The following is a 27759-nucleotide window of genomic DNA, read 5'->3' as shown; positions in this document are numbered from 1 at the left end:
ATACTATTTTTTTATTCTGAAGGTGCACTTAAGTATCATCAGTTTGCATAAATTTGGAATCTCCTCCCTCCCTTTTTTTTTTTTTTTTCATTTTCTTGACCTGTAATAAATGGGTGAATTTTCGCAAACTAAAATAAATGGGTAAATCCAAAAAATTTCCCAAACTTTAGGGTTCGATAAGTAAAAAACAAAAAATATTAACGGTTCAAATTAATGACCGTTGGGAGCCTGCTTGTAGTTCAAACTACCTTCAAGATTATCGCTAAAAGAGGACTGAAATACGGAATTTGTTTGAACACCAACCTTACTTAATATAATGGCCATTCTCACACTGCGCAATCTTTATCTCATCTTACACAAAAGCATGAACTCTTCTATTTATTTTCCTTCAAAAATTTCTCTTTTTCTTTTTTAACGAGTTTTGTGTATTATTATTTTCTAGATCTGGAAAATCATTTTTTTTTGTTTGCAAAATCGACAAAATTATAATTGCCGATGTCGTTTTCCTATTCTGAGTCATCTTCTCATGACGGTGAAAAAGAATACAAGGTCTTTCGTCAGTTCAACCGCGATCCTATGTCTTCTGCATTTAACTATTGTTCTTTTTGTTTCCTAAATTTTCCATTTGTTCCACTTGATTTTCAAGTTCTTGAAACCTCAAGTTAGAATTACATCTTTCTAGCTCTGTCTCCGTGCGCCCTCGTAAAGCGTGATCCCCTACGATTTGCATTTGGAGGGTTTGTTGAGTGCAGTTTGGCTTATGATTTGATGACTAATTTTCTTTGCAGGGCTATTGTATGAAATGCTTGGATCTTCCACATCCGGATGTTCAAAATCGGCTTCAAAGGTTCGATTCATTAAAATTCTTACATTTAATTATTTGTTTTTCATTTTTTTATTTTTTTCCTTCAATTGTTTAGCCTTATTCTTTCTCGGCAATTAAAAAGCTAGATGGTCGATACTGATCTAAAAACTTTATTACAATTCCTCATAATTGTAATTATGCCTTTAAGATTCTTAAACGCAGATTCAAATATGCAATCATGTCCAAATGGTAGGTTGTGTGACTTATTTGTTCCCAGCTATATACTACTATTTGGACTTTTTACTTTTCATTTGTTTGATTGTCAGCCCTTCATCTTTTTACTTGTACAAACTACCATAGAATCCAACAATCAATAACTATGTCTTAGGCATTTGGTTCAAAATGTTGGATACGCAATATAGTAGTCCAAATAGTTTAATTAAACTTCATCTTTGGAGGTATGCATTCTTGTTTTAATTATTTATTGGTGAACGTTGAGAAAGAAACTTGGCTGCAACCAAACTACAAAAATGAAGTCCATATATACTTCAGCAAAACACAAGCATCCAAACATGAAAATCCAGCAGAAAATACATTAATTTTCCTGTTATTAGACCAAAAATAATGAGCTGCTTCCTTCTTCAGAATCCTAAAATCTCCAAAGGAAGCCTTCAACTGATTGAATCATACATAAAGTCATCAAGTCCTTGATCTCTGCAATGTACCAAATTAAAAAAATCAGTTAATATGTTCCTATAGATTTCGTTCCATGATCTCAAACCACGCTAGAGAGCGATGATTGTGCTTACCAGAGAAACCCTTTTTCCTTGCAGCACTTAATAGCTCCATCATATATATCCTTAACCCCATAGTTAAATTTGAAACCCAAATCCATGAGTTTCTTTGATGACAAACCTGGCATTCTAGTACCTTCAGTTTCTGCTAGTGAACTGCCAAGAAATTATAAAGGTCGTCAATTTTTTCTTTTAGTCCCAAGATTAAGATAACATGAGTTTAAAATTAATTAAGAAAATGTCAAGTGAAAAAAAAAAAAAAAAAAACTCACTGCACAATTGGGAATTCTGGATAATTAGCTGAAAGAAGTTCAACAATCTTTTCAATAGTTACTGTGTCCGAGGAACAATTATACCTCCCTTTTGCATCAGGATTCTCTAGCAGGAAGATCATTGCCCTTGACAAATCATCAATATGCACCATCGCGGCATTGATAAGAAGACTATCGTCAGCCGTACCCCCTGAACAGACCCAAAAGGTTCATAGTATATTTTTTTGGTAAATATTTCTCTCCGTTGAATCAATAATTATACATAGAAAAACAACATTTTTAAGTATTATAATTTAACCAATCGTACGTAAGAAAGACAATTCAACTTATACCTAGTATCGGAGTCAAAGCTACGCGCACTGTATTCTGCATCTTTGGACAAATGAAGGGACCGACAACCATCGGAGGAATGACCGTCAACAGATCCAATCCATGTTCTGCTGCGAATTCAATAACTGCTTTTTCTGTCAAGGTCTTGGAAATCGCATAAGAACTTACGTGCAAGTTAAGTTCTCTAATGTAATCCACATCAGTCCAATAACTCTCATCCATCACGTCCACATTCTTCTTGTTGAAATAAACTGCGCCAATGGTAGAAGTGAAGACGACTCTCTTCACTGTTTTTGATCTTAAGCATGACTTCAAAATGCCTAGTGCTCCATCGATTGCCCTTTGTGTCAATACTGCCTCAGTTTCGTCCTCTTGGAAATTCATGGGAGCGGCAACATGGATAACTCCTTTGCATCCCTCAATGGCTGCATCGAAACTCTCAGGACAACTAAGATCTGCCGTGAAGATTTTAAGCTTTTCATCTGCACCTGGTAGGCTGGTGAGGAAGCTAAGATCTCTCTTGTTACCTGGTCATATTTCACCATGAATCAGTCAAAATACCAAAACTAACTCTGCTCACTTGTTTAACATTAATTGTCTCAACCTGAACTTAATTTACATCAGTTACTCTGTCCATACATATCTACACATAAAAAAAAAAAAAAAAAAACCTTGATAATAATTAATAGGACATTATATTTTTGATCGACTTTACTTTGATCTTTACCTGGGTCGACTCTGACAGTAGTATGAACAGAGTAACCCTGTTCAAGAAGCACCTTGATCAGCCACGAGCCTATGTATCCGGTTCCTCCTGTGACGCAGACAGTTCCTTTATCTCCTTCCATCGCCCTATGTCTCTCTTCTTTCTCTCAGTGGAATGGGTATTTGCAATTCTGGCTTCAGCAGTGTTGTTTGTTTTGAGATATGAATACTGAATTTGCTCTAAGCCTCTTACTAGGTTTTATATAGTGGCAAGCGATTGATGTCCGACGTGGACTTCAAAGTTTGGGTCCAGTTTTTCCTCTTTTCTGCCAGGTTTTGGGAGTCACTGTCACCGCCATCCTTTTCCTTTCCTTTAGGTAGGTGTTCTTTTCAAAGGCTGCATCGTGTTAAAGGAGTACTGTTTACGCTTGCTTTCTTGGACCTTGATGCGTATGCAATGACGATCGACGATTACAGTAATTTTGCGTATGGCGAAATAGTTCAGTAAAACAAAAAATTTACATGGGTCTTTACTAACTTAGCGAGTATACATGATCAATAATCATAAACTTTTAAGTTCAAATGTCAAGCCTTTTATTAAAAATAAAAATTTTCTCCACATGAATTATGAAGTTTGAACTTCGTTGGAAGTTGTTCTCAGTACTAGATGTTTAAGTGCATTGTTCAATATTTCATATTTGATTAAGTGATCTAATAAAAAAACTTGAAATGTTAAATTTCAATATTTCATGGCTAACACCAGTAGGTGAAAGTAGCAAAAAGAAAAAGTCTTGGGACTGAAATTATTTTTAATAAATGCTATTCTAGAAATTGATTAATTCTACACCAACCTACTAATTTCGTTTCTAGCGGCTAGGCTATGTGCTTAATTTGACATTAAAATGATCCATGCCAAACATGCCCAATTTTTAATCTTATAATTGTCGAATTTTTAAATTTTCCTGCAGATTTCTTGGAAAAATAAAGCTGGAGGAGGAAGAACCAATGTGCATGATATTTTTAATCCATGTTTTTTGGAAAATTCTAGGGCTAGTTGTCTTTTCTACCATGATTTTGACTTATAATTGCTCCTAATGCAGATCATTCCAATTTCCACATACTTGTCGTCGTTTACACTTGTCAGACTTATTTATTCTTTCTTGAATATGGCTAGCGCAGTAGAAGCCAACAGCTCGTTGTACGGTCTTGTAACGCATCCTTGAATGACTGCTTCGAAGCTATAAGGTTAATTGAGAAAACTGCATTGATTATTTGGATCCTATCTGCTGCCTTGGCAATGTCTCTGCTCTTGCAATCTACCGTACGTTCTTCTTTTTTTTTTGCAGTTTGCAAATGCAATTGGGCTTGTGGTGACAATTGAGAATTTGAGAATTTTCAAGGGACAGCCCATGACTATATGAAAACTAATGAAGAGTCATCCAAAATCCAAATAGAGCCCAACTAATAAAGCCATTTTTTTGGATAACTTTTAACAGGGAAGAAGGAAATTATTAAGATTTATTTAGAGATGAGTTAGATCGGTTACAGCTGCTGTGATCATGTCCACATGCTGTTACATCTTGGGAATTTGTGGCAAACATGACCTAAAGAATGCTTCTGTCTTTGCAGCATTGAATAGCTCCAGCGAAGATCTGGTCGATATTGTACTTAAATTTGAATCCAGAATTCAAGAGTTTTGCTGATGATAGGCTTGATCTCATCTGACCATTAAATTCTTTTAAGCGACTGCAAGAAAAGTATCAAACGGATCAGTACTACTAGAAACATATGCAGTAAATTTCACAAACAAATAATTGGACACTCACTCGATTCTAAGCATTTCAAATTCGGGGTATTTGGTGGAAAAATATTCGAACATAGAATGAATCGAGATAGTGACAGAAGAACAAATGCATCCCCCTTTTGCATTAGGATGCTCAAGAAGGAAGATATGGGCATCGGCCACATCATCAACGTGTACCATATTATATGAACCGAAAAGATACTTATAATCATCATGTTTCTCTGCACGAATAATAAGCCATGGAAGGTCAACTTAAACGAAAAAAGTGAATTATAGGTGGATGAAATATACACAACACATACCCAGAATCATAGTCAGCAAGACGTAAACGGATGGAGGTATACTCGTATAAATAAAGGGTCCAACAACAAAAGGAAGAACCAGCGTGACAACTTCTAATCCATGTCTTTCCGCAAATTCTAGGGCTGTTTTTTCTGCCATGATCTTTGAACCCAAATAGGACATGCTTACAAGCTTGTTGCTTCTGCACAAATCTAGATCACTCCATATACTTTCATCATTTACACTTAGGCCTTTGTTGTTATATAATATTGCGCCCGCAGTAGAAGTGTAAACAACTCGTTTCACGGTCTCGGATTTCAAGGATGCCTTTAAAATGCCAAGCAATCCTTCCACAGCTCGTTTGGTCACTATTTCTTCAGGCTCTATGCCCTTAACGTTGATGAGATGGAGTGTAATCAAATCGAATCGAATCGATACAATAAGAAGTTTGAGTTCGAATTCGAGCTTGACTCTTAACTTGAGATTCGATACTTGACTAAAATTCGATAAGTTTTATTTTTTTAGTTCGAACTCGATTCGTGATCAAAATAAAACTACTCGAATTTGTTCGATTAAGCTCGATTCTTATATTCGACAATAGTTTGATTATTTGTATTCGAGTTCGAACTCGATATATTTTATTAATTAAAATAATAAAAAAATTTAAATATAAAAACTCAATTAGGCTTGCGAGCTATTCGAGTCAAGTATAAGAATACTCGAACTCGATTCGATCGATAAATCAAATTACTCGAATTCGACTCGATAATAATCAAATCGAATTTAAATTTTATTCGAATCAAACCTAAATAACTTACGAATATTAATATATCATTTACACCCTTAAAATGAACAACATGAAAGACTCCCATGCATCCTTGAATAGCTGCTTCGAAGCTATCTGGTTGATTGAGATCTGCATTGAAAATTTGAAGCCTCTCTGCTGCCCCTGGCAGGTTTGTGAGGTAGCTGATATGTCTCTTGCAATCTGCCCATGTTTTAAAAGTCAATTTTGGGTTCGGACCAGAGGTGAGTATTATAAATTGGAGTCAACTTAAGGGACAGCCCAAGGTTTAATACAGCTCATGAAGAAAGATGGGCCTAAAATTTAGGCCTCTTGTGGACTTAAGCAATTAATGTTTCTCAATTACTAATCCATGCCGCTCTACCAAAGCCACGTTATTGACTGTGTTCACAGATGAAGCTAGAATGGGGTGATTTATAAAGCACAGAAGCTTAGTGGGGAGGGGGAAACCGACAACTCCATCCAAGGAATGAAGAAGGGAATGCCTCGTCACAAAGTCAAAGAGTGATTCTCACCAGTAGCTTTATGATAGGGACAAGCTATCTCAAGCATCAGTAAGAAATATCATTTTAATTTTTCTTTGTTACAATATAGTCTCAATGAATAATATAGAGGTGATTATAACTTGCAAGTTTGCAATCCAAGCAAAACTGGCTTACTATTAATTAATTTTATATCCTTTTGGACTAAGAGAAAACAAAAAAACAGATTCATCAAACTTGTAATAAAATGTGTGACTTCAACTTTGAGCATCAGTTTTCAGGTGTTTTCTCTCCTCTTTCTGGTTGGCCCTTGGCCATATGAGTTAGTACAGTAGTCACTACTCAGTGGGAAAGTGGATCCTACTTATCTGCTGGATCTGATCGAACGGTAGCTCGGACAAAGTAACCATGTTGAAGAAGCCTCATAACCAGCCCATGATGCTACATATCCTGTTCCACCAGTTACACAAACTATCCTAATTCTATCTTCTTCCATCGATCTACCCCTTTCTCTGTTTCTGATCTTCTTTAATTTATTATTTCTGTTTTCCTTTCGTTCTCTGCTTTGCTTCAATTAACAAACATCTATAAATTAGCCCGAATTCCTCCCCTTAGCTAGCTGATGATCAGGTTGATGCAGATATTTCAATTAAATACTTCAAGACAACAACATGCATGCGTGAGCAATATTGTCTGATAAATACAATAACGTCCTTTTTATTTTGATATAATAAATATACAAATCCTATTGTCACAAGCAAACTCATCCTTTTGTTTCTCCAGAGAGCATAATATATGCACAAATGAGTACCATTTCGCTCTCTGGGTACATACAACGGACTAAATTTTATTAATAATTTTTCTATTATGACAAAATGGTCGTTCCATGTTCTCTTTTTCCCTTTTTTTTTTTTTTTTTTTGTAAAATATATGTCACTGTGACAGTCACATGTAAAATATTTTATTCATGAATTATGTTTCTTTTATGTATTGGTGGGACATATATATTTTTTAATTAGTAGGTAATTGAAACTAATGGAAGTTAAGTTGGCGTTTACATAGTATGGGTAATGGGCATCTAACGTACTTTTTTTCAATTTTTCTTGCTCTTAACTCCATTGTATTTTTCATGCGAAAATTTATTAGTCTCCGGTCAAAGAAAGAATTTTCCATTCTCTGTTTTTTTTGCCTTGCCAAGTGACTTTAGCTTGGTCATATCATATCTAACGGTGGCTTAAAAGCTTCACCGTGTTGAAAATGATTGAGCCTCCTAAATCCATAAGTCATAATCACCCTAAATATATTCCTTTTGAATTGAAGTTTTGATTTTTTTTTATGAGAAATGTTAATAGATGATTAAGATGATATTTAAAATATATAATTACTGCATTATTTTTTAATTTAATGAAAATAATTTAGTAAATTATATATTTATTATTTTTAATATTAACCCTTCTTAATTGAATCCTTTTTCTATTTACTTAAGACAAAACTTTTTTTTTAATCTTACTTAAGACAGAATTTTTTTTTTTAGATATAAAAATAACCAGTAAAATAAAAAAGAAAAAAAAAAGGGAAATAAACAGAGGAAGTGGCAATAAAATGAGTCAATTTTAACCGCGATAATCAAGCTATTAGTACCGCCTAGTCTTTATAGGAAAAAAAAAAAAGAGATAATTACAAAGTGGTGACGTGGTGTGCCGCCTTCTAGAATTAAGAAATATGACCAAACAAAACCTTCCTTAAAATATAAAGCAGCCGCACATCTTGTTTGTTGCAAGCAGCACTTAGCATTTATTTATTTTTTTATTTTATTTGGAATACTGTTTAAAAAAAGGTTGTCCTACATTAATTTTTTTCTCAATTACATCTTACCAAATCAAATGTGCCGCTTTACCCTTTCTTTTGCAATTCTTTTTTTGGGTCCAATAATGGGGTAAATAGAAAGAAAATAAAAATTAAGAAAGAGAAAATCTTTTCTTTTCTTTCTCTCTCTGGTCTTCGGTCTAGCAAAAATGGATTCCACACGTTGCCTGGAATCCCAACACCCGGCTTATATCAATCCCCATAAACCCTAGATTCACAATCCCACTTTCACAAAATATCTCAGAGAAACAAAAAACTCCTTTTTTGGTTTTTTTTTCCCTCCTCTTTTTCATTGTTTCACTTTCAACCTGAGATTATTACATCTTCCAAGCCATTGAGACAGCCTTAATTAGGACTCATAGCGGTTGCAAGCACTATCAGGAAAAAAAAGATCAGATTTTTTTCTGTGTTATTTGTTATCTGGGTATTATGCATAGATCTGGAGCAACGATGGCGTGGAACGTGTTCAAGTTTTGTACGGTTTTGAGGGGTCTGGGCTCCATCATGATCCTGTTGGTTTTAGGGGTCGTGTGTGTCACATACTACTCTGTTGTTTTGACTAATTATGGCCCAGCTTTGTACGATGGCGGTCTTGATTCCCTCACTGCTGTAATTGTTTTGATCTTATTTCATTGTTTGGTAAGTCTCCAATTTTTTTTTCTTTGGTGGGGTTTTGTTAGATTATAGATATTGTGTCTGACTTAGATACCTTGAAATTTAACCTTTTTTTTTTTTAATTTCACTAAAAACTAGCTCCCTTGGGTAAGAAAATTGGTCGATGGTTCTTAAAATATTAAGCTTGGATGTGTTTGCTTACTCATTAGTTGGAGTGATCTTTCTGAATCTCAAATTTTGTTCCTTTTTTCCCTTGATGTTATGAATCCTTAAATTTTCATACTTCTTGCTTTTTGTTTTATAAATGTAAAAAAAAAAAAAAAAGGAGAAAGGACAAATCTGATGTATTGTTAAAAGTTATAGCACAAGGTTCCCTCTTGGACCGTTTTTCTATTCTAGTTTCAAACTTGCAATGCTAAAATAATAAATTGGATTCTGGAATTGTGATTAACGTAATCACATTGCTAAAAGAATGTAAAAATAATGGATGGTTAAATGTATGGTGGAAACTGACTCTAAATGTGGAAATTTTGATGTGATTCTGCAGTTGGTGATGCTGTTATGGAGTTACTTTTCTGTTGTTTTGACTGATGCTGGTAGTGTGCCACCTAACTGGAGGCCAGCTATGGATGAGGAGAGAGGGGAGGCTGACCCATTGAATGGTTCAGAGTTCAATGGTTTGCAGCCGGACCCATCAAATCAAAGAATTCGATATTGTCGGAAGTGCAACCAGCTGAAGCCTCCTCGATGTCATCATTGTTCTGTTTGTGCGTTCTTCACTCACCAAAATACACCATTTCTTTTTCTTGATTTGCTAATAATATTGTTATTTTTGATGATCAGTTCCATATCAATTTCGTTGTTTCAGGTGGGCATTGTGTGCTTAAGATGGATCATCATTGTGTGTGGGTTGTCAATTGTGTTGGTGCACTAAATTACAAGTATTTCCTTCTTTTCTTGGTATGTTTGCTTTATTTTTGAATTAGTTTCTCATACATTTTATGCTTTTTAGTTCCTATTTTCAAATTACTTTTGAAGGCATAAATTGAGTTGTGGAGTGTTTATTTTCTTTCTGACATTTTTTCCTCTCTGCATTGATTATAGCAATATAGGCAATGAATAATGATTGTAATTCATGAGATGTTGATGGAGTAATGCTTCTGATTTCTTGGCATTCCTTTGACTATGATTTTAAACTTCAATGTAGTTTTACACATTCCTCGAGACTAGTCTTGTGACTTTGGCCTTATTGCCACATTTCATAGCATTCTTTAGTGATGGAGAAATTCCTGGAACTCCTGGCACCCTCGCTACGACTTTCCTTGCCTTTGGTAGGATGCTTGGACTGCTTTTTTGACCTATTTAACTTTAGTGACTTACGTTCTAATGTATGATAAGTTCTCTTGTCACAGTTTTGAATCTGGCATTTGCATTGAGTGTTTTGGGGTTTTTGATCATGCACGCATCTTTGGTGGCTGCTAATACCACAACTATTGAGGTATTGTCTTCATCTTGAATTTTAGTACCTTGTCATAATAGTTGGTGTTTTCAGTTTTTCTTATTATTATAGCATCATGTCATAATACCAAGAAACATGCTCAATCAGATGTGTGTGAATTTTTTACCCCTTTCACTGCCCAATAAAAGGAGGAAAAGAAGTACTAATTTTTGAAGGAACTCAAATACCATGATACCAAACAGATTAACTGAATATCCCCAATGAGAATTTAGGGCCATCTTTCAGTCAGATTGTGTGGTGTATAAATGGATTCAAGTTTACTGACAAAATCTTTAGTTGTCTTTTGAACAGGCATATGAGAAGAAAACGACTCCAAAATGGCGTTATGACCTTGGTCGGAAGAAAAATTTTGAACAGGTTAACTGTTTTGCAATACATTGCTATTTTCCCTTGTTTCTTTACATGTATTTCTTGCATAAAAAAAAATTCATATCCTGGCAATTAGGTGATTCTTCTGGTCATACTCAATTAATCTCCTTCATTTTCCTATGTCTTTTGGGTTGTCCGAATTTGTTCTTTAAAATGTTTTACTTGCAATTTTTGTTCAACAAGTACTCTTTTGATACCAAATCTTTGAATATTTTTTCTAAATTATTATTTAGAAGTTTGATTCTGTTGCCTAGTTATGGAGTTTGCGTTCTTATATGTGGCCTTTCGGGCATGTTGACTGTAATCAGTTTACTCAAGTTCTGCTGTTTGTTTATACACAGGTATTTGGAACAGACAAGCGATACTGGTTGATTCCAGCATATTCAGACGAGGATTTACGACGGATGCCAGCACTTCAGGGTCTTGAATATCCATCAAAGCCTGATTTTGATTCCCAGGAATTCTAAAGAGTAAAATCCTTTCTCCATGCCAGGGAATTTGGATGATTTTGTTGTAATTATAGATACGGAAGCCTCGTCCGTTGTTCCCTTGTATTCTAACCAGTATATTACTCCGCGGCCAATTTGGCTTTCAATTCATTCCCACAGCCACAGGCATCTTCGCGTAGAAATAACAGTAGAGAGAGAGAGAGTATCGGGGAAAGCAGCATATTGTTGTGAAAATGGTTGGGGGGGGGGGGTGATGGGCCGACAAATTTAATTTTAGTTTCATGTTATGTTCTAATTATAATTTCAAAAGTTCAGGAATAGTAGGTTTTAGGGTATGGAATGTTTTCACGTTGTAGGTTTGTTGTAAAACATCTACAAAAAATATCTGTAAATATTCAAAGAAAATTGAATTTTTACCACAATTCTTGGGAAAGTAAAATCTGTAAATATTTAATTTTATTAAATTAGTTTATCTTTAAATTCTCTTACATATAATTTTTCTTGCTGAAAAAAAATATTATACGATAAAATTCTTTTTGAATTCGTACCTTTTAATTACAAACTCTTGTCATTATTTATACATGCTTTTTCTTAAAAAAGAAAAAAAAAAAAACTCCTTATAGCATTTAGATTTTCAAAGAAAATAGAAATAAAAAATAAAAAATATAATGCTTTGAACTTTTGATTAAGACCTTTGTCCATACCAAAACGGGAACATTCTAGCTTACAGAAGAACGTGGATTTATTGAGGACACGTGTCGCCTTCTCTAATGTTCTTTGTTCCCAACTGAAGGCCGTGGCTTTTTAAATTCGCTGCTCCAGGCCAGGAACACACAGCTCTACTGGCTGTTCTCTGGCTCCTTCTTTAGCCCTTTGAGATCCTTCTCAGATTTTTGCAATCACCTCGTTTCATCCGGTAATCATCTCTCTCTTTCATATTCCCCATAGCCCTAATTATATTACTACTAAGAATAAGCATCAAGAAATTATGCGGTTGATGATATTCGATCAAAGAATTCCAATTTTAAGTTTTTTTCCTTTTTTTCTGGTAAATGTATTTATATTTTATACTTTTTATGGACTTATTTTTTTATTGAAAATTTCGCTTTTATGATAACTCTTCTTTCTTGTGCATTACCTAAAGCTGAATTTCGGTTCTTTTTCATCTATGGTCGTTTGAATTGCCCAGTTTATTAATAAATTTTGTAATTGTTAAATGATTTTGTTGTAGGAAATGAGCACTTCAACAATTAAAGGATTGTCTATGTGAAAGTTTCTCGTTTTGAATAGTTTTGTTTTTCCCTGTATTTTTTATGGATGGAATTGAGCATTAGTAAGCCTTACAGTTCTATGTAATAATTAGCTAGTCTAATATTAATCTGAAGAAATTAACATTTCCTTTTAAATAAATGTTAAAATGTGATAACCAACAAGTGCCCTATAAATTATTTGGAAATCTTTTGCAGTTAAGTTGCCATTTGAGCGATGGAGTTGATGATGACCTCGTTTCTTTTTTTTTTTTTTTTGAATTATCCTCTTTAGTAGATAGAGAATAAAAGTTGATGATATTGAGTTTCTTTATTTGGTATATCTGAAATGTTTGTTTTAAACTTTCAAAAGTTAGTGTTGAAGAAATTTTATAATTTGAATCTTTTATGATTTATTGTTCTACGGTTACAATGATCTTTCTGTGATTGTATGTTTTTCTCTTTAACAGTCTAGTTGTTCATTTGTTAAGGTCTTCTCAAAGAAATCTTTGTTTGTTTAGCATCAATATGTGTTTCATTATTTTTTTTTTTTTTCAGACAGCATACGAAATGCAGAGGGAAAGAGAAGGCAGAAATGACCTCTTTGATATGGGTGGTTCATTTGATGGTTTCCAAAGGTTTGGTAGCTTTGGATCCCGTAGAACTATGATGCCTAGCCTCTTTGGAGGCAGAGATCCTTTCGATGATCCATTCTTCACTCGTCCACTTGGTAGCATGTTTGAATCTAGCATCTTTGATCAAAGTGCCACTTCCTGTGAAACACTGGAGAGCGATGGAGGAAAGGGAATAGTTATAGAAGAACTGAACTCTGATGACGAAGAAGACATAGGGAAAGATAAATGCACCACTGAGCATGCTGGGTCAGGCAAGGAACCATCTATTGAGCACCCAGATGATGGTGCTAATGGTAATGGAATTTGATTTTGGATGAGTAGCATGTATTTAAGATCTTTCTTTTATCTTTTCATTATTTATTTTCTAAGCTGTAATGATTGTTTTGGTATATCTATCAGATGGGAAGATTCAGAATATGAATCATAGGAATGACTATGACAGGGTGAAGGGAACGAAGTCACCGGCTCGCAGTTTTAGTGTTCAGACTTGCAAAGTTACATATGGTGGTATAGATGGAGCTTATTACACTTCTACCAAAAGCAGGAGGACAGGTGGTGATGGAGTAAGTAACTTATTCTAGGAATGCTCAATTATAATTAAATCTCTTATTGTTTTTGATGTCCATGTTGGTGTTTTAGGTGGTAATTGAGGAGAGAAAAGAAGCCGATAGAACAACAGGTCAAGCAACACATAGGATTTCTAGAGGAATTCATGATAAGGTAATTATTCCCATTGGTGGTGTTACTAGCCTTTCTAGTGAACAATTAATAATAACGGGTCAAACTAAAGAATGCAGTTATATATGTCAATCGTTTTACAAATAACTACAAATTTGTGTGTTCTAAAGGGAAATATCCTCCAAGAAACTTCACAATATACCATTGAAATTACAGTTTGTGGTACAATTTCAAAATACTGTTGATTCCGAGTCATCTAATTCATAGACATGATAAGACTTACACTATGTTTGGATCGAGGGGAAGGGAAGGAAAGGAAAGGAAAATAAAGGAAAGTAATGGAAACAAAACATCCTTTCCTTTGTTTGGATAAACTTTTAATTTAAAGGAAAGGAAAGAGGTGGAAACTCAATAACTTTTGGTTTCCCTTAAAATCCTCACTTTTTTAATACCCCAATTTGGAGAAAATCTATGGAAAGGAAAGTTGAAAAATTTTTATTTTTATAAAAAAACTATTATATTCATCTTTTTATTAATATTAAAAATCTAATAAAAAAAACCTAATCACATCACAATCTTGTTGTAATTTTTTCAAAGCTATCTCTTTTTTTAAAGTAAGTTTCATGTTTCTTCCAATATAAAATTTTTTTATAATTTTTTGGTGATTTGATTTTAATGTATGATTTGATATGAATAGACATTTTTTTAATTTATGAGATGTAATGTTTTTATATGATTGCATTTTTTATATTTAATAGCTTTTATATAAATACATCACCAAAGTGAGTGTGCTGAAATTTTGGCAATGGCTAAAAAATCCATCAATGCATATTTGTAAAACATCTTTCTTTTTCATTTGATTGAAAACCATTGATATAGCAGCAATTGTAAGGCCATACAAGATAACAAACATATCATGATTCAGGAGTACTTTAAAATCACAGGTAATGAAAGGTTATAATTGAAAATTTTTATTATAATGAATCATTTCCTTTCTTTTTCACTCTTTATCCAAACAATGGGTGTTAGAATTCTTTTCCTTTCCTTTCTTTTATTAATTTTAATTATTCAAACAAGGGGTACATATATCATTTCCTTTCCTTTAAAAAACTTTTTATCCTTTCCTTTTCTTTCCTTTCCTTTCCTTTCCTTTCCTTTCCTTTCCTTTGTAAATATTTATCCAAACATTACCTTAGTTTTAAGCTTTGCTTTAGAAATTGATGTTTGTTATCAGATATATCTTCATGCAGTTTAGTGTATAGCCACTAGTCCTGGGAGTTAATTTTGCTTCGAGTGTTTTTCATTATTTGATCCTTTTCATTTGCTGCCTTTCACTGTGATGAGAAATCTGTAGAAGTGATAAAGAAAAACTAAAAATTTAACTGTCACTTGCAGTTATTTGCACATTTAAAATTTTAATAGGATTGAGAATGTTCCTTTCCTCATGCAGGGCCATTCTGTTACAAGGAAGCTCAATTCAGACAGTAAGGTGGACACAACACAAACATTACACAACTTGAATGAAGGTTTGTTCTCTGGTTGCTTGCTGTGACTATTCAAGTGCATTGTGATTGAATGGAACTGATATTGTCATATTGCAATGCTTCTTTATTAGATGAGCTTGCGGAATTTGAAGAGGCTTGGAAGGGTAATAGTCAGGGTCATCTGCCTGGTTGGGTTGATGGATTTAGCATGCATGCAAATGCTGGTAAACATTTCTTTTAACCTATATTGTTGCTTATTTCTAGAGATCTTAATTTTTATTTTGTTATTTTTAGATTATCATATCATTTATTCTAGTAATACTAAAAAATTTATCTTGTATATGTATAATAATATTGTTCTGCAAAAAAAAAATAAAAATCTTAGAAGGTTTAATTTCATGGGATTTCCTAATATATTAAGGTTTAACCTTCATTATCATGCAATTTGACACGTCTTCCATTTTTTTCAATTTATCTGGCGGCAAAAAATAGATGCCTTTTAGTTTTCATTGCATATCTCAACCTCTGTATCCAATGTGAATGCAGGATCTAGAACTGATGAACGGATGGGGAAGGCAGTGTGGAACTATTGGAGACTACCATTTAGAGATCAGGCCCGAAACACCAGAGGTAAAGGAGCAGATAGTGAAGCAGGAACTAATTCTGGGGGTAAAACCAAGAAAATTGTTAGGATTGATATAGAATGAACCTATGACCAATTGCTGGTTACTGGTTATGGCCTTTTTCGGTCCCTTCCCTAGCGTAAATGATACCAAAGTATGGATCTTTTATCCATTTAGGCGAAGCAGGTGCTAACCCGCTAGATATGTTTTTGTTTGGTATTCTCTTAACAGTTGTGCATTAGACATTAGAAACTCTTTATTTGCAATGCAAGGATGAAAAAAGTAAAATGAAAATAACACAAAGGACAGAACTTCATTGGTCCTGAAATTTACCCTTACCGTTCTTTGGATGTGTTCTTGTTGGTCAGGTTTGTTCTATTATGTGTGAGACAGAGAGAGTAAAATGTCTGAAAAAAGAACCATGGATTATAAAGTGATAAACCCCAAATTTTTGGTGCATAAAATCTATCAATTAATGCTCCATTTTTGGACAGCTCTTTGGTCATGTGCAGGAAGTGCTCAGTTCATGTTAAAATGTTCATAATAATTCATTCATGCCTTGATATATGGCACACAACAAAACTTGACAACCAAGAGCCAAGAGAGAGCGTAATCATTCAAATCCAGTAGAAATTAATGAAAGAATCAAAAACAAGGGCAAGGGCTAAGGGTAATGTAAATGAAAAATCGTACGGGTTGTTGAAGCCTCTTACGAAACTGACGAGATAACAAATTTAAAAACAACAGCAGAACCAGCGACAAAGCTAAAACATGCTTTCAAGAATCCCAAAAATGTAAGTGAAACCATGGGTAGGCTGTGATTGTCAATGCATAAGCCTGAAGAACAAGGCGATCTAACTTAGATTCTAGTGTTGGTTGTCGGGGAAAATATAACCATTAACATACCTTATTCTGGTGTTTTTTATGTCAACTTGATACGTATTGCACATATTAAATTACATCAAAGTTTGAATTTTGGACTATTTTTCTTATTATTAATATTATTATTTATTCCCTTGGCCGGTGAAGCCAATTATTTATGTGGGAATCAAACAAGTAAACCAGACAACTACATCAACCTTTCAACTTTCAAGGATTAGTGTGGACTGTTTCTGTTGCAAACTTGGACACTCTGCTTCTGAAATTCCATTGAAACCTTGTTTGATTCTCTGCAGCTGTGGGCATTGCTTGATTCCTGTGCTTGCAAAAGGTTCTACATCTTAATACGTGCTTCATCTAAAGTATAGGGCATCACAGTTAATATGTGAATATTTTGGGAATGGCGTTAAGTAGAAATCAAGTTTCAATGATACTATCTGATTCAAATTTTCTACAATTTGAGCTACATCCAGGAAGGTCACAAAACTATAAAAAGAGCTGGGGCTCACGAGTGGTGCGGGGAACTGTTTGTGGGACTCGTTGGCAGCATGTGGGAGCCATTGGCTACATCTTCGATATCTGTTCCATTATATGGATCTTGATTTTTCAGACAAAATTTTTAAGTTAAAATAGATTCAAGACCGTGGGCTGAGTTTGATTTTTTGAACCATTTTAGCTGTCACGCTCCCTTTGTTGGCCTAACAATGAAAACGTAGGTCGGACGATTCAAACACTAGAGGGTAACTGTTCTCATTTCTGTTTTGTTGCTTAAAGGTGAATATGATTTAAGTACCTAAATATTTACAAAAATTCAAGAAACCAAAGAGCTATTGTGGAAATAAGAGGTGAAAAGCCAACATGATGCTAGTGCTTATGCGAATTTTCTTTTGCAGAAGTGTCAAATATTGAAAATGAAAAGAAAAGAAGAAAAAAAGCCCCACTCTGATGAATCTAATTCATGCTGCATCATCTCCCCCATACATTGTTGTTCTTAACTTTTGCATTTTAAGTATTCTCTAGGAAATTTCCTCTCCCGCTTTATCTCCATCGATGTCAAAGTTTTATTGTAATACACACCAAGAGCGAGTCGGCAAGACATTATCTCCATAATAAGACAGGACAGGAGGCTGAAACCTGCAGCGAGATAATGATGTAAACGTCTTAGCTACGAACTTTTCATTTTGTCCCATTTCTTGTAGGCCATAGGGAATAATGGATATTGCATATTAATTCAACATACACTGAATGATGGACTAACAACTGAGCTCTTATTCACACTGCATTTTCAGAGGCTTTGAATTTTTGTTCTTTTCACTTACAAGTGAGTGAAGTTTTTATACATAAAAGGATATAAATGAATAGGATGTGCTGTAGATAGAATTTTTTTTTTCTAGATTTTTATATTATGTTTATTTTCGTATTTATATTCAATGATTATTTCAAATTTATTTTCTTGTGAATTTTTAATGGGTATGAATAATCAAATTTTATTTTTTTAATTTTTAATTTTGTTTTGCATGTAATTTTTTATAATTATATATATTAATATATATTTTAAATAATACTATATTTAGTTCTAATTAATGTAAAATAGTAATTTATGTTATTTAATAAAAAATTTATTTACTAAATATATATAAATATATAAAATATAAATACGGAATGGATATTACATTTTTATCCTTATACTTGATAAAATATTTAAAATCATACTATCTTATCTCCACGATATAATAAAAATCTCCGTCCTTATTGAAATAAAAAATCGACTTTTGGATACGACTCACATCTCTACTCCATGATGAATCGAGGACAAGAACGTTAGCCGGGTTTGTTCCAACATATTTTCTTAGTTTTTTTTTTTTTTTTTTTAAGAAAAACAGGACTTTGCCAGCTGTCATGGCAGAATCTCTTCAATAAAAACCTACCTCGGTTGCTTGCATGCAAATATGATAATCCAATATAATAATACAAAGGAGCAAGGTGCCGGGGCTCACCTTATGTATAAAACCAATGGTAATCACTCTCAAGCAAAGGTATAGTTATACTTTACTTTCAAGTTTCGAGCAAGAGAACAAGAAAACCAAAGGAAGGGAAAATGGCTTGTTGGTCTGCTGAGAATGCCACCAAAGCTTATCTCCGAGCCTTGAAAATGGTAAGCAAAAGCTACCTGTTTATTAATCTCTATTCTAAGTTCTTTTTGTACTTAGTTTCTGATCTTCCAGTGACTGACCAGTGAGTGTATATTCTGATGTATTTTATAGGGAAAAAGAGGCAAAGAACCCGATGTAGCCGAGTTCATATCAGCGATCGCGGCTGGAAACAATGCACAGCTCATGGTGATGACATGTGCTGGCGTTGCCGGACCCACCGCACTAGCCCTGGTCGCGGCCGCTCGTCAAACGGGTGGCCGAGTGGTGTGCATATTGAATAGTCTCGACTTTTATGATGCATCCAGAAGAGCTCTAGGAAACTATGCAGATTGTATCAACTTTGTCATAGGGGATGCCAAGACGCTTCTAAATGATTACGAAAGCGCAGATTTTTTTCTTATTGACTGTAATATCAGTGATGACAAGGCAGTACTAAGGGCAGCACAAGAGGGTGCAAAACAAGGAGGAGCCCTCATTGTAGGGTACAATGCCCTTCATAAGGGACCAGGTGGGAGCAGTCCTGATGAATTTAACACCCACTTCCTGCCTATTGGAGAAGGCCTGCTGGTGATCAGAAAAGGCACTCCCAGCAAGGCTGGTTATGGAGTTAGCACCAGAAGAAGAAGCCATTGGGTTGTTAAAATAGATAAATTGACTGGTGAGGAGCATGTTTTTAGGATCACTTCACCACATCCGAAAGAGATCAAGGCATAATCAAGGCAAAGCTTTGCTTTTACGAACTCGATCTTTGAGAAGCAATGAAAGGAAATTGATTAGAGTAAAATTAGAATAAGATTCAATTGATCCTTTTCATGCTACTAATTTTCTAACCAAAGTTGTAGATAATTGTTGGAGATATTGACGACCATGTAACACCTCATCTGGCTCTGTAATTTTGGAAGAAGTTAGATGTTATTTTATGTACATATAAACCATGTTCTTTTCTTTTGGATAATGTTATTGTTATGTAATTTAAATTTTGTTCAAGAAGGAAAGAGGGACCTAATTGGAAAATGCCAATTTCTATTTTCTTTTCATACTTTTGTCATGTTTGATATTAATTTACTTGTTAAAAATTAAATTCTCAGCATATTTTAAACATTTATATTATCATTACAATAAAATGAAACCCAAGCTCATAAATTTGTCCAAGCTTTTACTAGATATATAAGAAGGATTTTTCTCATTAGATTTATTTTCTTCTGCATATGATTTTTAACCTATACAATGTGAACTAATTAATTTTTCACATTTAATAAGGTCTAATTTTTTTTATCTTATAATTAAAATTTTAAATTCTAACACTAATTTTTTTTTTCTGAGTTGAAGAAGGAAAAATTAGAACCTCGTTATTTCAATAAAAGAACCACTAAATCTCAAAATTTTAAATAAATAGGGGGAAAAAAAAAAGCCCCAAGTCCAGAAACAAGTGGGCAGGCTGTTGGGCCCCTTGTTTTGAGGACCTGATTTAAACCAATAGTAAGTAGTACCTCTATTATTTCTTAACAAGGCCCACGGGACATCAATTTCTTTTGTCTCTGTTTTTTTTTTTGTTGGGCCAATATTCCTGCTTCGCTCACTCTCTCATGTTTGAAGGGAAAAAAAGTTTTCCAGCCCAACAAAGAAAATGAAACTGATTACGCTGCCGTATCCTGAATCTCCTCATCCCATTGCTATCTACCACTACCAGTATTTTTTTTTTTTTTTTTAATTTTGACATGGCCAGAATATCAGAATGAAAGTTAAAATTATGAAGGCTGAAATTGTGACTTTTTATATATTTTAATTATGAATAATTACATTAATCAATTGAATTAATTCTTGGATTATTAACAACTAAACTCTATCCAACTTTCCATTAATTATATCAAGTTAGATTTATGGTTAAAGATTTGTTAATCTGCCTGTCCAAATAATTTAATTCGTAACACCGAACCAAAGATTAAGATTTTGGGGCCAACCTCACCCAAAAACCATAAAGCTAACAAGCCTACAGCAATTGGAGTAAAGTTTTAACGACAAAATTCACTAAATCAGATACAGGATGACCAATATGTATATGCACAGGAAACATTTTGTGATTTTATAACTATTTACCCGATCTGCTAATCCCCTTTAGCCTCGGAAAACATGCTCCTCTCCTGATTGGTGATCGATGTGCTTAATCCAACGGCTAGGACCCTTCTTGGAGCCCACATCCCCACCATTAGCCCCTATATGAGCAATATCTAATCCCTGCCCTACCGGTAAGAACGTAGATCTGACGACACGTGTCCCTCTTTCAAGCACATAATGCCATCGAAACCCAGAAATGGCCATGTGACATGCATTCTTGCACGCCAAAACTGCACCCTTATGGCCCAGTTTTGCAGACCTTAAAACCCTGGCGAAGTCCTTCCGCTTTGAGTCCACAACCAGAAAATCAACACCCGCGAGCCCCTCCATCACTTCTTCAGCTTCTCCGACTGTCACGACCGTTGATGACATCCCGGCTTCCTGCATGGCCTTGACGTAGCCTGATCTTGACCGTTCGTCCGGGACTAAGCACACGTGTCTGCCGCACGTATGATGGGCTGCTACGGAAAGGCCGACGCTGGTTGCTATGGGACCACCGTATGACCATGACTCCACGATCAGCTTTGAGTTCCAGCCAGCAGCCATGGCTGATAGTAACTCAGCTACGCCTGATTCTTTGAAATTTTGACACTGCAAGTCAGTCAATGCAATCACCTTAGAAAATCGGGAAAAAAAAAGAGCAAAATATTGCAATTATAAAAGACAGAGAATTGGAAGCAGAAGTATGGAAATATTAGCCATGAAAAGTGAAGCTTACTGATTTAACAGTGTCTATATAAGCTTTTGAAGCTGTTTCTGGAGACCAATCCAGCCTCATGATCCTCTTCCTTTCTCAATTTTCTCTTCACTTTTCTATTTTTCTATCTCGATCAAGTTTTTTCTGATGTTGTTTTGGGTGGAGCTGAGAGAGAGAATGGTAGTCAGGGTTAGGTATTAGGTTCGCTTTTAAACGCTCGCAAGCTGGCGAAGCTAATGGCCTTTTCGTGAAGGCGTTGACATTTGCTTGCACAAACTGAAACTTTAAAAAACGTGTAGGCTATGCTTACTTCAGATGATAAGCAGAATAGCACAATTCTAAGTTTCTTTATCAAATAAAAAAGAGTGTAGTTTCCATCACAAAGATTAATTACTTAAAGGTCAGAATTTTAAAGAAAATAAAATTGAATATCGACGTTAATGATATATACTACTAATTAGTTATTTGATCTGATCTTTTCATCTTAAGAAAAATGTGATTTTTGATTCATCAAACCAGGTGCTTGTATGGCGCTACTCTTGGATGGAAGATAAGTACAATTTGAAGACTTTGTCAACTCTTATCTTGTCTTGCTCCTTCATTTTTCTTACCGTCTCTTATCATCATCTAGTACTAGATATGGATAGAGGATTTGCCTCCACTTCCTTTTTAATATAAAATGAAAAATCACGTCAGTACAAATAAAATTTGTGGTTATTCTTTTACTGTAATTTTTTTATTAATTAATGTTCTTTTTATTTACAATTCTGACATGACATTGTTTAGATTGTAAATTCTTTTTGATGCTTATGTGTCTCTTAATCTGATTATCAACACGACTCTTCATTTAATATTTAAAAAAGGAGAGCTACATCCATGGACAAAAGTTCATGTACAAACCAATTTAAGGTTGTAATTAATCTATCAATATATAGATATATTGATAATCCGATCAGGATAACTTGAATCACTTGATTGAATCTTCTATAACTTTGAAGTTTGGATGCAAAATTAATAACTTTTTGTTAACGTACAAGTTGCAACAAAACAACATTAATAACTTTGAAGTTTGGATGCAAAATTAATAACTTTTTGTTAACGTACAAGTTTAATGTTGTTGATAAATTTAAGTGTTACTAAAGGCAAAACTAATAACTTTTTGTTAATGTAATCATTCAATTTGATTCAGGTTTGATCAATTGAATCTGATCTAAATAGATTGATTTATTTTATTTTGTATTTTATATTTTATATTTTTTCTTTGTATCTTATGTATTTATTGTTTATTTATGTATTTATTTTTTTATGTCAATATATATGTATTTATTATTACTTAGCTATTTATATATTATATATATGTATTTATTATTATTTATCTATTTATACATTATAATTGATCTATTATTTATTTTTATTTATCTGTTAATATTTTCATTTATCTGATTATTTCTTTTTTAATTATCTATTAATATTTTTTTTATTTTATTTTCTTTTTCGACTGAGATTGGAATGAATTTAGGGAATCCTACCGTAAATTTGGGATTCAATCAGAATCCATATTGGATTCAATCAGAATCCATATTGGATTCAATGATTGAATTTCAATCCAAAGAAGAGTTGAGATTGATCAAAAACTCTTCTGATCAATCCTTATAAATAAATCCACAGATCAAAGGAAAAATATAAAAAAGAGAGACATTGGCTTAGAGAGAGTACACAGAGAAGAAACAGAAGCTAAAAAGGGTTTTGGTGCATTAGAACAACTCTAGAAATCGGTGGAAATTTTTGGAGAATTTTTGTACGAATTTTTTTCTTGAAAATTTTGAAAAATTTTTAGATTCCGGTTAATTTTTCGACGAAGTTTGAATTTTTCGGTCAACTTCCCAGTTTTCGACGACTATTTCCAGAAATCGATCAGTTTTTCGATGAACTTCTGACAAAAAACTCAGATTTCGACGAAAATTTTTAGAATCCGATGAGAATTCAACCGAAGTTTTTCGTGGTTTAGAGAGAGGAGAGAGTAAAAGAAGGAAAGAGAGAGAAGAGGAGAAGAAAATTCTGAGAAAAAAACTGACCTTCAGCCTTATATACCCTCCCCAAAACGATATCATTTTTGCGTTAGTAAACCCACAGGATCCGTGCATTTTACCAAGATCCGACCCGACCCGAGCTCCAACCTGTTTTTGACCCGCGTACGACCTGCGTGTCCGAGTCGTTTCCCTAGTCGAGCCGACGCCCCGAGCCGCTTCTTCGAGCCATTTTTTCTTCCTCAAACCGAGCCGAGCAAAGCCACTAAGCCGAGCCGTTTTCAGGTTTTTTTTTTCATTTTTTTATTATTTATTATTATTGTTATTATTATTATTTATTGATTAGATTAGAATTGTTTAATACTTTTTATTTTATTTTTATTTCCATTTTTATTTTATTTTTTATTTATTTTCTTTAAATAAAATTCAAAAGAAAATTATTTTTGAGGAAAAGTTGAAAGTATCAATTTTTCTTAAAAAATTTTTTCAAAAAATGGATTTTTGAGGAAAAGTTGAAAGTATTGATTTTTTTCGAAATTAAAGTTTCTAAAAAATATTTTTGGAAAAAAGTTGAAAGTATCAATTTTTCTTAAAAATAAATTTTCAAAAATGGATTTTTGAGAAAAAGTTGAAAGTATCAAATTTTCTCAAAATTAAAGTTTTTAAAAAATATTTTTGAGGAAAAACTGAAAGTATTAATTTTTTCTATACAAAAGCAATCATTTTTTTCTTTTTATTTTCTTGAATTTTCTTTAATGTTAAATAATCCGACGATAGAGCCTCTGCAAGTGAAACAATAATTTTCTTGCATACTTTTGAGTGAGGAAAATTTTTCAATTTTTTGCTAAAAGTATTAGAGTCAATTAAGAATAATTTCTAATAATTAATTACTTGGTAAAATTTTAAGGCTTATTGGATAACACAAAATTAAGCTGGTACCATCTATCGACGGGCGTTGTGAAGGTGCTATAACCTTTCTCACACGTAATCGAACTCCTGAACCCTATTCTAGTTAGTAGACCTGAACCTATTCTTTTAGGGATCCTTAAACTTAGATGTTTCCTGAAAGGATGGATTTCTTAGATGACCAATCGCACATAAATAAAAAAGATTGGTGGCGACTCTTTAAGTTAATGTCTAGCGATAGATCCCCAGATCTAGATGTTATGATAACTTGGTGACTCCGTTGGGGACACCACTGAGAGTCAGTCCAGTAAATAAATTTGTGTTATCCAAAAGCCTAATAAAATTGAACCTTTTTGTATATATTTTATTTATTCATTCATGTTTATTTACTTTATTAATTATGTCATTCATATGCATATGCATAACATGAGCTCTATACCCGAGCTCCGTCCCTCTAGGAGGGAGTAAAATACCTATTACTTTCGTGAGGTCTAATACCTCTGCAGTGGCTAGCGAAATACTCTCACTCAAATTGAATCTTTTTCGCTTGTAGCCTATAATGGGTGAGGATTAGGGTGCCTTACTAGTCTGTGATGGACAAGGATGTAAGGAGTAATTTGGGAACCTTTAGACTTTAACCTTAAATCACATATAGTGAACCTTAAGACTGCCTAACCTATAGATAGAGCCATCACTCTTCCCTTTTAGAATTGACCAAAAGCATAGGATTCATTTCTCTTATTCTGTGTGATGTTTTAATTTACTTAGTTATTTATTGATTTCTTTTTTCTAAGCATACTAACCTTTTCTCTTATTCTTTTGCATTGGTTCATGCTCATATCATAAAGTTACATAAAAAACATTTGCTTGAAAGACGGTCTTTAACAAAAAATTTTCATGGACTCCACAGAACGATTAGTTTGTTCTTCATCCGTATTAGCACCTTGTGAGACATCCAATGAAGTAAGAATCCAGTTAAAAAAGATTCAACTAAAAATGAGAGATTATTTACCAATCGGATATGATTCTACCTTGTCTCAAGAAATATCTATCCTCCTCAAACAAAATAATCTAAAGGATTTGGTTGACATATGAAAGAAGATGAATCCGTTAAAACAAGAGCAGTTTTGTTAAAGACACAGGCATATAGCACACCTTCTAGCAATAGTTGTCAATGACCAACTAATCAAGGCTGCAGCATAATTCTGGGATCCTACATATAAGTGTTTCATCTTTAATAAAGTTGATATGACTTCAACCATCGAAGAATATTCGACTTTGTTAGGTTTGTAACTCAAGGCTCCCAATAAGATATATGTCAAGAAAAACAAGTCAGAATTTCGTAAGGTTTTGGCTCAACTCATAGGGATAGACAAAGAAGTTATGGATTTCCATACAAAGAAGAAACAAAAACAAGTTTACCTACCTTGAAAGTTATTTCATGAGTTTCTAGTGCAACATGCCGATAAAAAAAGGTGGTTAGATATATTTGCCTTAGTTATATACGGAATGGTGATATTCTCGAAGGTTTTATGTTACATTGAAATAGCGGTGGTTGATTTCTTTGAGAGTGTGATCAATGGCTGTAATCTTTCAACGATAATATTAGCAGAAACTATCAGATCTTTGAGTTACTATCGTCAGAATGGAGGGCACTTTATAGGCTGCATACAGTTATTGTACTTATTGATGAAAAGTTCTTTCGAATGGAAAAAAGGTACTTTTTCAAAGCTTTATGTCCGTAATTGAGCTTCGATCAAGAAATTCTGTGAAAGTGGGTGATTAGAACGAAAGTCTGAAAAAGAATGGATAATTTTCCTACAAAAGTTAACTAGTGCCAATGTAAGATGGTTGGCCCCATGGATGAATCGTGAACTTATATTATATCAGTGTGGGGATAACACAATGGTCCCACTTTTAAGTTTATGGGGAGCGATAAATTATGCATCACTCTTAGTGAGAAGGTAATTTGAGGCAGAACAGTTCATTCCTATGACTTATGAGCTTCATCAGTTAGATTTCTCTTACAGTGAGTCAAAAATATTTCAGAGGATGAATGAGATGATTAAAGCATGAAAAAATCCCTGAAAAGTGAGTCATGAACCTTTTACTGATAAAGTCATTCCAGGATATTTGGTTTGGAGAGTAAAACGAAGATAAAAAATAGTATTCACTTATGAAAGTTTTCAACCACCAATAAGAGAAAAACTTGAAAAGACACCATCAGAATTAAAACTTGCAACAAAAGAATTTGAGTCTGAAAAGGGTAAGTTAAAGCAATAAATCTAGAAGCTTCAAGAAGAAAAAGACTAGTGAAAAGATAGAGTTAAAAGTCATGAAGCTAAAGTTCGTAAGATTGCTAGAGAACATAATACAGTTGTTAAAGACTTAACAGAGCTACACCAAGAGCATAAAAGGTTATGTGTGAGAAAAAAGACCAAAAAGATAATCATTGTTGGGCTGACTGAGAAGAATACAAGATTAAAGTAAAAGTATACTGAATTAGAAGAAGAAAGTACCCAAGTACAGATAGAGAATAACATGCTAAACAGTTATCTAAGTAGGCTAAGATAAAAGTTGAATGAACAAAAAAACCGCATTGCTGCATTGGTTAGGAGCATAGAGAGTTATCATACTAAGTCTGGTGTGGTAAAAAAAGAACTTAAGAAGACATAAATACATTGAGCACCTAACGACCCAAATCTGTAAAGGGATATGCAAGGCAAGAGAGATGGTGGAAAAGACAGAGGTATTGAAACAAGTGGTGACCTCAGTAGGAGAACATGAACAACGTCTGTTGAACTTCATCGAGAAAGCCAAAGCTAAGTATGAACAGATCAAATAATTTTATGATTATAATTCTAGGATGATAAACTCAATGTAAATAAAATTTTTTTGAAATAAATGAAATCTTTTAGTTAAATACCGTATTTAAGGCAAATGTTCTTTGTATACATGCATTTTTCATTCATTGTATTCTCATTCATTACACTTAACAAAGTAACCATGAAATAGTCATGCAAATTTACTAATTCTAAGATATGGTACTTAAAGTTCAATGATAGTTCCATCTAGTGAGAACTTTGTCCATCAATACAATACAAGATCCAGAGCCAGACAAATGGAGTGAAAAAATTCTCACAGATTTGAAAAGCTAAAAAAAACACACAAAAAGATTAAAAATGAGTTGAACAAAATTCTAGATGCTCTCAATAAGT

The 27759-nt window shown here is 33.7% G+C and overlaps 6 protein-coding genes, 1 long non-coding RNA gene and 1 pseudogene across 11 annotated transcripts; 4 read left to right on the top strand and 4 right to left on the bottom strand.

The window, feature by feature from the left end:
* Positions 1-111: 111 nt before the first annotated feature.
* LOC149512068 (uncharacterized) lies at positions 112-4612 on the top strand. The gene is made up of 3 exons (XR_016332696.1): positions 112-847; positions 4007-4151; positions 4253-4612. It is a non-coding gene; the product is annotated as an uncharacterized LOC149512068 (long non-coding RNA).
* Positions 1318-3160, bottom strand: LOC111313287 (vestitone reductase-like). Of its 2 annotated transcripts, none has more exons than XM_089752825.1 (5): positions 2917-3160; positions 2204-2728; positions 1872-2061; positions 1615-1755; positions 1318-1519 (listed from the first exon to the last, which is right to left on the bottom strand). In XM_089752825.1, coding segments are annotated over exons 1-5 (990 nt in total). In that variant the 5' UTR covers positions 3050-3160; the 3' UTR covers positions 1318-1518. The 2 variants fall into 2 exon arrangements, with proteins under 2 accessions (XP_089608951.1, XP_022769683.2); XM_022913948.2 differs by having other exon boundaries at positions 2929-3158.
* On the bottom strand, positions 4511-4905 carry LOC149512067 (protein BRI1-5 ENHANCED 1-like). Its single transcript, XM_089752826.1, has 2 exons — positions 4733-4905; positions 4511-4652 (listed from the first exon to the last, which is right to left on the bottom strand). The coding sequence occupies exons 1-2, from the start codon at positions 4888-4890 to the stop codon at positions 4511-4513; spliced, it is 300 nt and encodes a 99-aa protein (XP_089608952.1). The 5' UTR covers positions 4891-4905.
* Positions 4906-4980: 75 nt separating this feature from the next.
* Positions 4981-6876, bottom strand: LOC111313286 (vestitone reductase pseudogene; annotated as a pseudogene).
* A 1152-nt stretch (positions 6877-8028) lies between these two features.
* Positions 8029-11247, top strand: LOC111313787 (putative protein S-acyltransferase 14). 2 transcript variants are annotated; one of them, XM_022914532.2, is made up of 7 exons: positions 8029-8784; positions 9308-9527; positions 9629-9720; positions 9968-10091; positions 10173-10258; positions 10571-10636; positions 10990-11247. In XM_022914532.2, the coding sequence occupies exons 1-7, from the start codon at positions 8575-8577 to the stop codon at positions 11113-11115; spliced, it is 924 nt and encodes a 307-aa protein (XP_022770267.1). In that variant the 5' UTR covers positions 8029-8574; the 3' UTR covers positions 11116-11247. The 2 variants fall into 2 exon arrangements, with proteins under 2 accessions (XP_022770267.1, XP_022770266.1); XM_022914531.2 differs by having other exon boundaries at positions 8091-8784; positions 10556-10636.
* A 512-nt stretch (positions 11248-11759) lies between these two features.
* Positions 11760-16092, top strand: LOC111313786 (uncharacterized). 3 transcript variants are annotated; one of them, XM_022914530.2, is made up of 7 exons: positions 11772-12013; positions 12907-13272; positions 13379-13542; positions 13619-13699; positions 15108-15183; positions 15273-15365; positions 15688-16092. In XM_022914530.2, exons 2-7 carry the CDS (start codon positions 12915-12917, stop codon positions 15846-15848), a joined length of 933 nt encoding a protein of 310 aa, XP_022770265.2. In that variant the 5' UTR covers positions 11772-12013; positions 12907-12914; the 3' UTR covers positions 15849-16092. The 3 variants fall into 3 exon arrangements, with proteins under 3 accessions (XP_089608374.1, XP_022770265.2, XP_089608373.1); XM_089752247.1 differs by having other exon boundaries at positions 11775-12013; positions 12903-13272; XM_089752248.1 differs by lacking the exon at positions 13619-13699 and having other exon boundaries at positions 11760-12013; positions 12903-13272.
* Positions 16093-18358: 2266 nt separating this feature from the next.
* Positions 18359-19955, top strand: LOC111313285 (uncharacterized). Its single transcript, XM_022913946.2, has 2 exons — positions 18359-18798; positions 18908-19955. The coding sequence occupies exons 1-2, from the start codon at positions 18742-18744 to the stop codon at positions 19508-19510; spliced, it is 660 nt and encodes a 219-aa protein (XP_022769681.2). The 5' UTR covers positions 18359-18741; the 3' UTR covers positions 19511-19955.
* Positions 19956-20666: 711 nt separating this feature from the next.
* On the bottom strand, positions 20667-21897 carry LOC111313284 (ankyrin repeat/KH domain protein (DUF1442)). Its single transcript, XM_022913945.2, has 2 exons — positions 21630-21897; positions 20667-21502 (listed from the first exon to the last, which is right to left on the bottom strand). The coding sequence occupies exons 1-2, from the start codon at positions 21687-21689 to the stop codon at positions 20912-20914; spliced, it is 651 nt and encodes a 216-aa protein (XP_022769680.1). The 5' UTR covers positions 21690-21897; the 3' UTR covers positions 20667-20911.
* Between the last annotated feature and the right edge of the window lie 5862 nt (positions 21898-27759).

Source organism: Durio zibethinus, chromosome 23, assembly GCF_047325235.1.
Source record: "Durio zibethinus cultivar Kanyao isolate XHJ-2024 chromosome 23, ASM4732523v1, whole genome shotgun sequence".
Taxonomy (NCBI): Eukaryota; Viridiplantae; Streptophyta; class Magnoliopsida; order Malvales; family Malvaceae; genus Durio; species Durio zibethinus.
This window is presented reverse-complemented; position numbering and strand designations above follow the sequence as displayed.

What these genes read in the sequence shown, in the direction of transcription:
- LOC111313287 (XM_089752825.1), bottom strand. Translation starts at nt 3,049, where the DNA reads ATGGAAGGAGATAAAGGAACTGTCTGCGTCACAGGAGGAACCGGATAC. An exon ending in CGACCCAGGTAAAGATCAAA is followed by an intron (nt 2,729 to 2,916) that starts GTAAAGTCGATC and finishes AAATATGACCAG; the next exon opens with GTAACAAGAGAGATCTTAGC. An exon ending in CCAGAATTCCCAATTGTGCA is followed by an intron (nt 1,756 to 1,871) that starts GTGAGTTTTTTT and finishes ATTTCTTGGCAG; the next exon opens with TTCACTAGCAGAAACTGAAG.
- LOC149512067 (XM_089752826.1), bottom strand. Translation starts at nt 4,890, where the DNA reads ATGGTACACGTTGATGATGTGGCCGATGCCCATATCTTCCTTCTTGAG. An exon ending in TTTGAAATGCTTAGAATCGA is followed by an intron (nt 4,653 to 4,732) that starts GTGAGTGTCCAA and finishes CTTTTCTTGCAG; the next exon opens with TCGCTTAAAAGAATTTAATG.
- LOC111313787 (XM_022914531.2), top strand. Translation starts at nt 8,575, where the DNA reads ATGCATAGATCTGGAGCAACGATGGCGTGGAACGTGTTCAAGTTTTGT. An exon ending in TACGACTTTCCTTGCCTTTG is followed by an intron (nt 10,092 to 10,172) that starts GTAGGATGCTTG and finishes CTCTTGTCACAG; the next exon opens with TTTTGAATCTGGCATTTGCA. An exon ending in GGAAGAAAAATTTTGAACAG is followed by an intron (nt 10,637 to 10,989) that starts GTTAACTGTTTT and finishes GTTTATACACAG; the next exon opens with GTATTTGGAACAGACAAGCG.
- LOC111313786 (XM_022914530.2), top strand. Translation starts at nt 12,915, where the DNA reads ATGCAGAGGGAAAGAGAAGGCAGAAATGACCTCTTTGATATGGGTGGT. An exon ending in GGAGGACAGGTGGTGATGGA is followed by an intron (nt 13,543 to 13,618) that starts GTAAGTAACTTA and finishes TTGGTGTTTTAG; the next exon opens with GTGGTAATTGAGGAGAGAAA. An exon ending in TAGCATGCATGCAAATGCTG is followed by an intron (nt 15,366 to 15,687) that starts GTAAACATTTCT and finishes ATGTGAATGCAG; the next exon opens with GATCTAGAACTGATGAACGG.
- LOC111313285 (XM_022913946.2), top strand. Translation starts at nt 18,742, where the DNA reads ATGGCTTGTTGGTCTGCTGAGAATGCCACCAAAGCTTATCTCCGAGCC. An exon ending in ATCTCCGAGCCTTGAAAATG is followed by an intron (nt 18,799 to 18,907) that starts GTAAGCAAAAGC and finishes TGTATTTTATAG; the next exon opens with GGAAAAAGAGGCAAAGAACC.
- LOC111313284 (XM_022913945.2), bottom strand. Translation starts at nt 21,689, where the DNA reads ATGAGGCTGGATTGGTCTCCAGAAACAGCTTCAAAAGCTTATATAGAC. An exon ending in ATATAGACACTGTTAAATCA is followed by an intron (nt 21,503 to 21,629) that starts GTAAGCTTCACT and finishes ACTGACTTGCAG; the next exon opens with TGTCAAAATTTCAAAGAATC.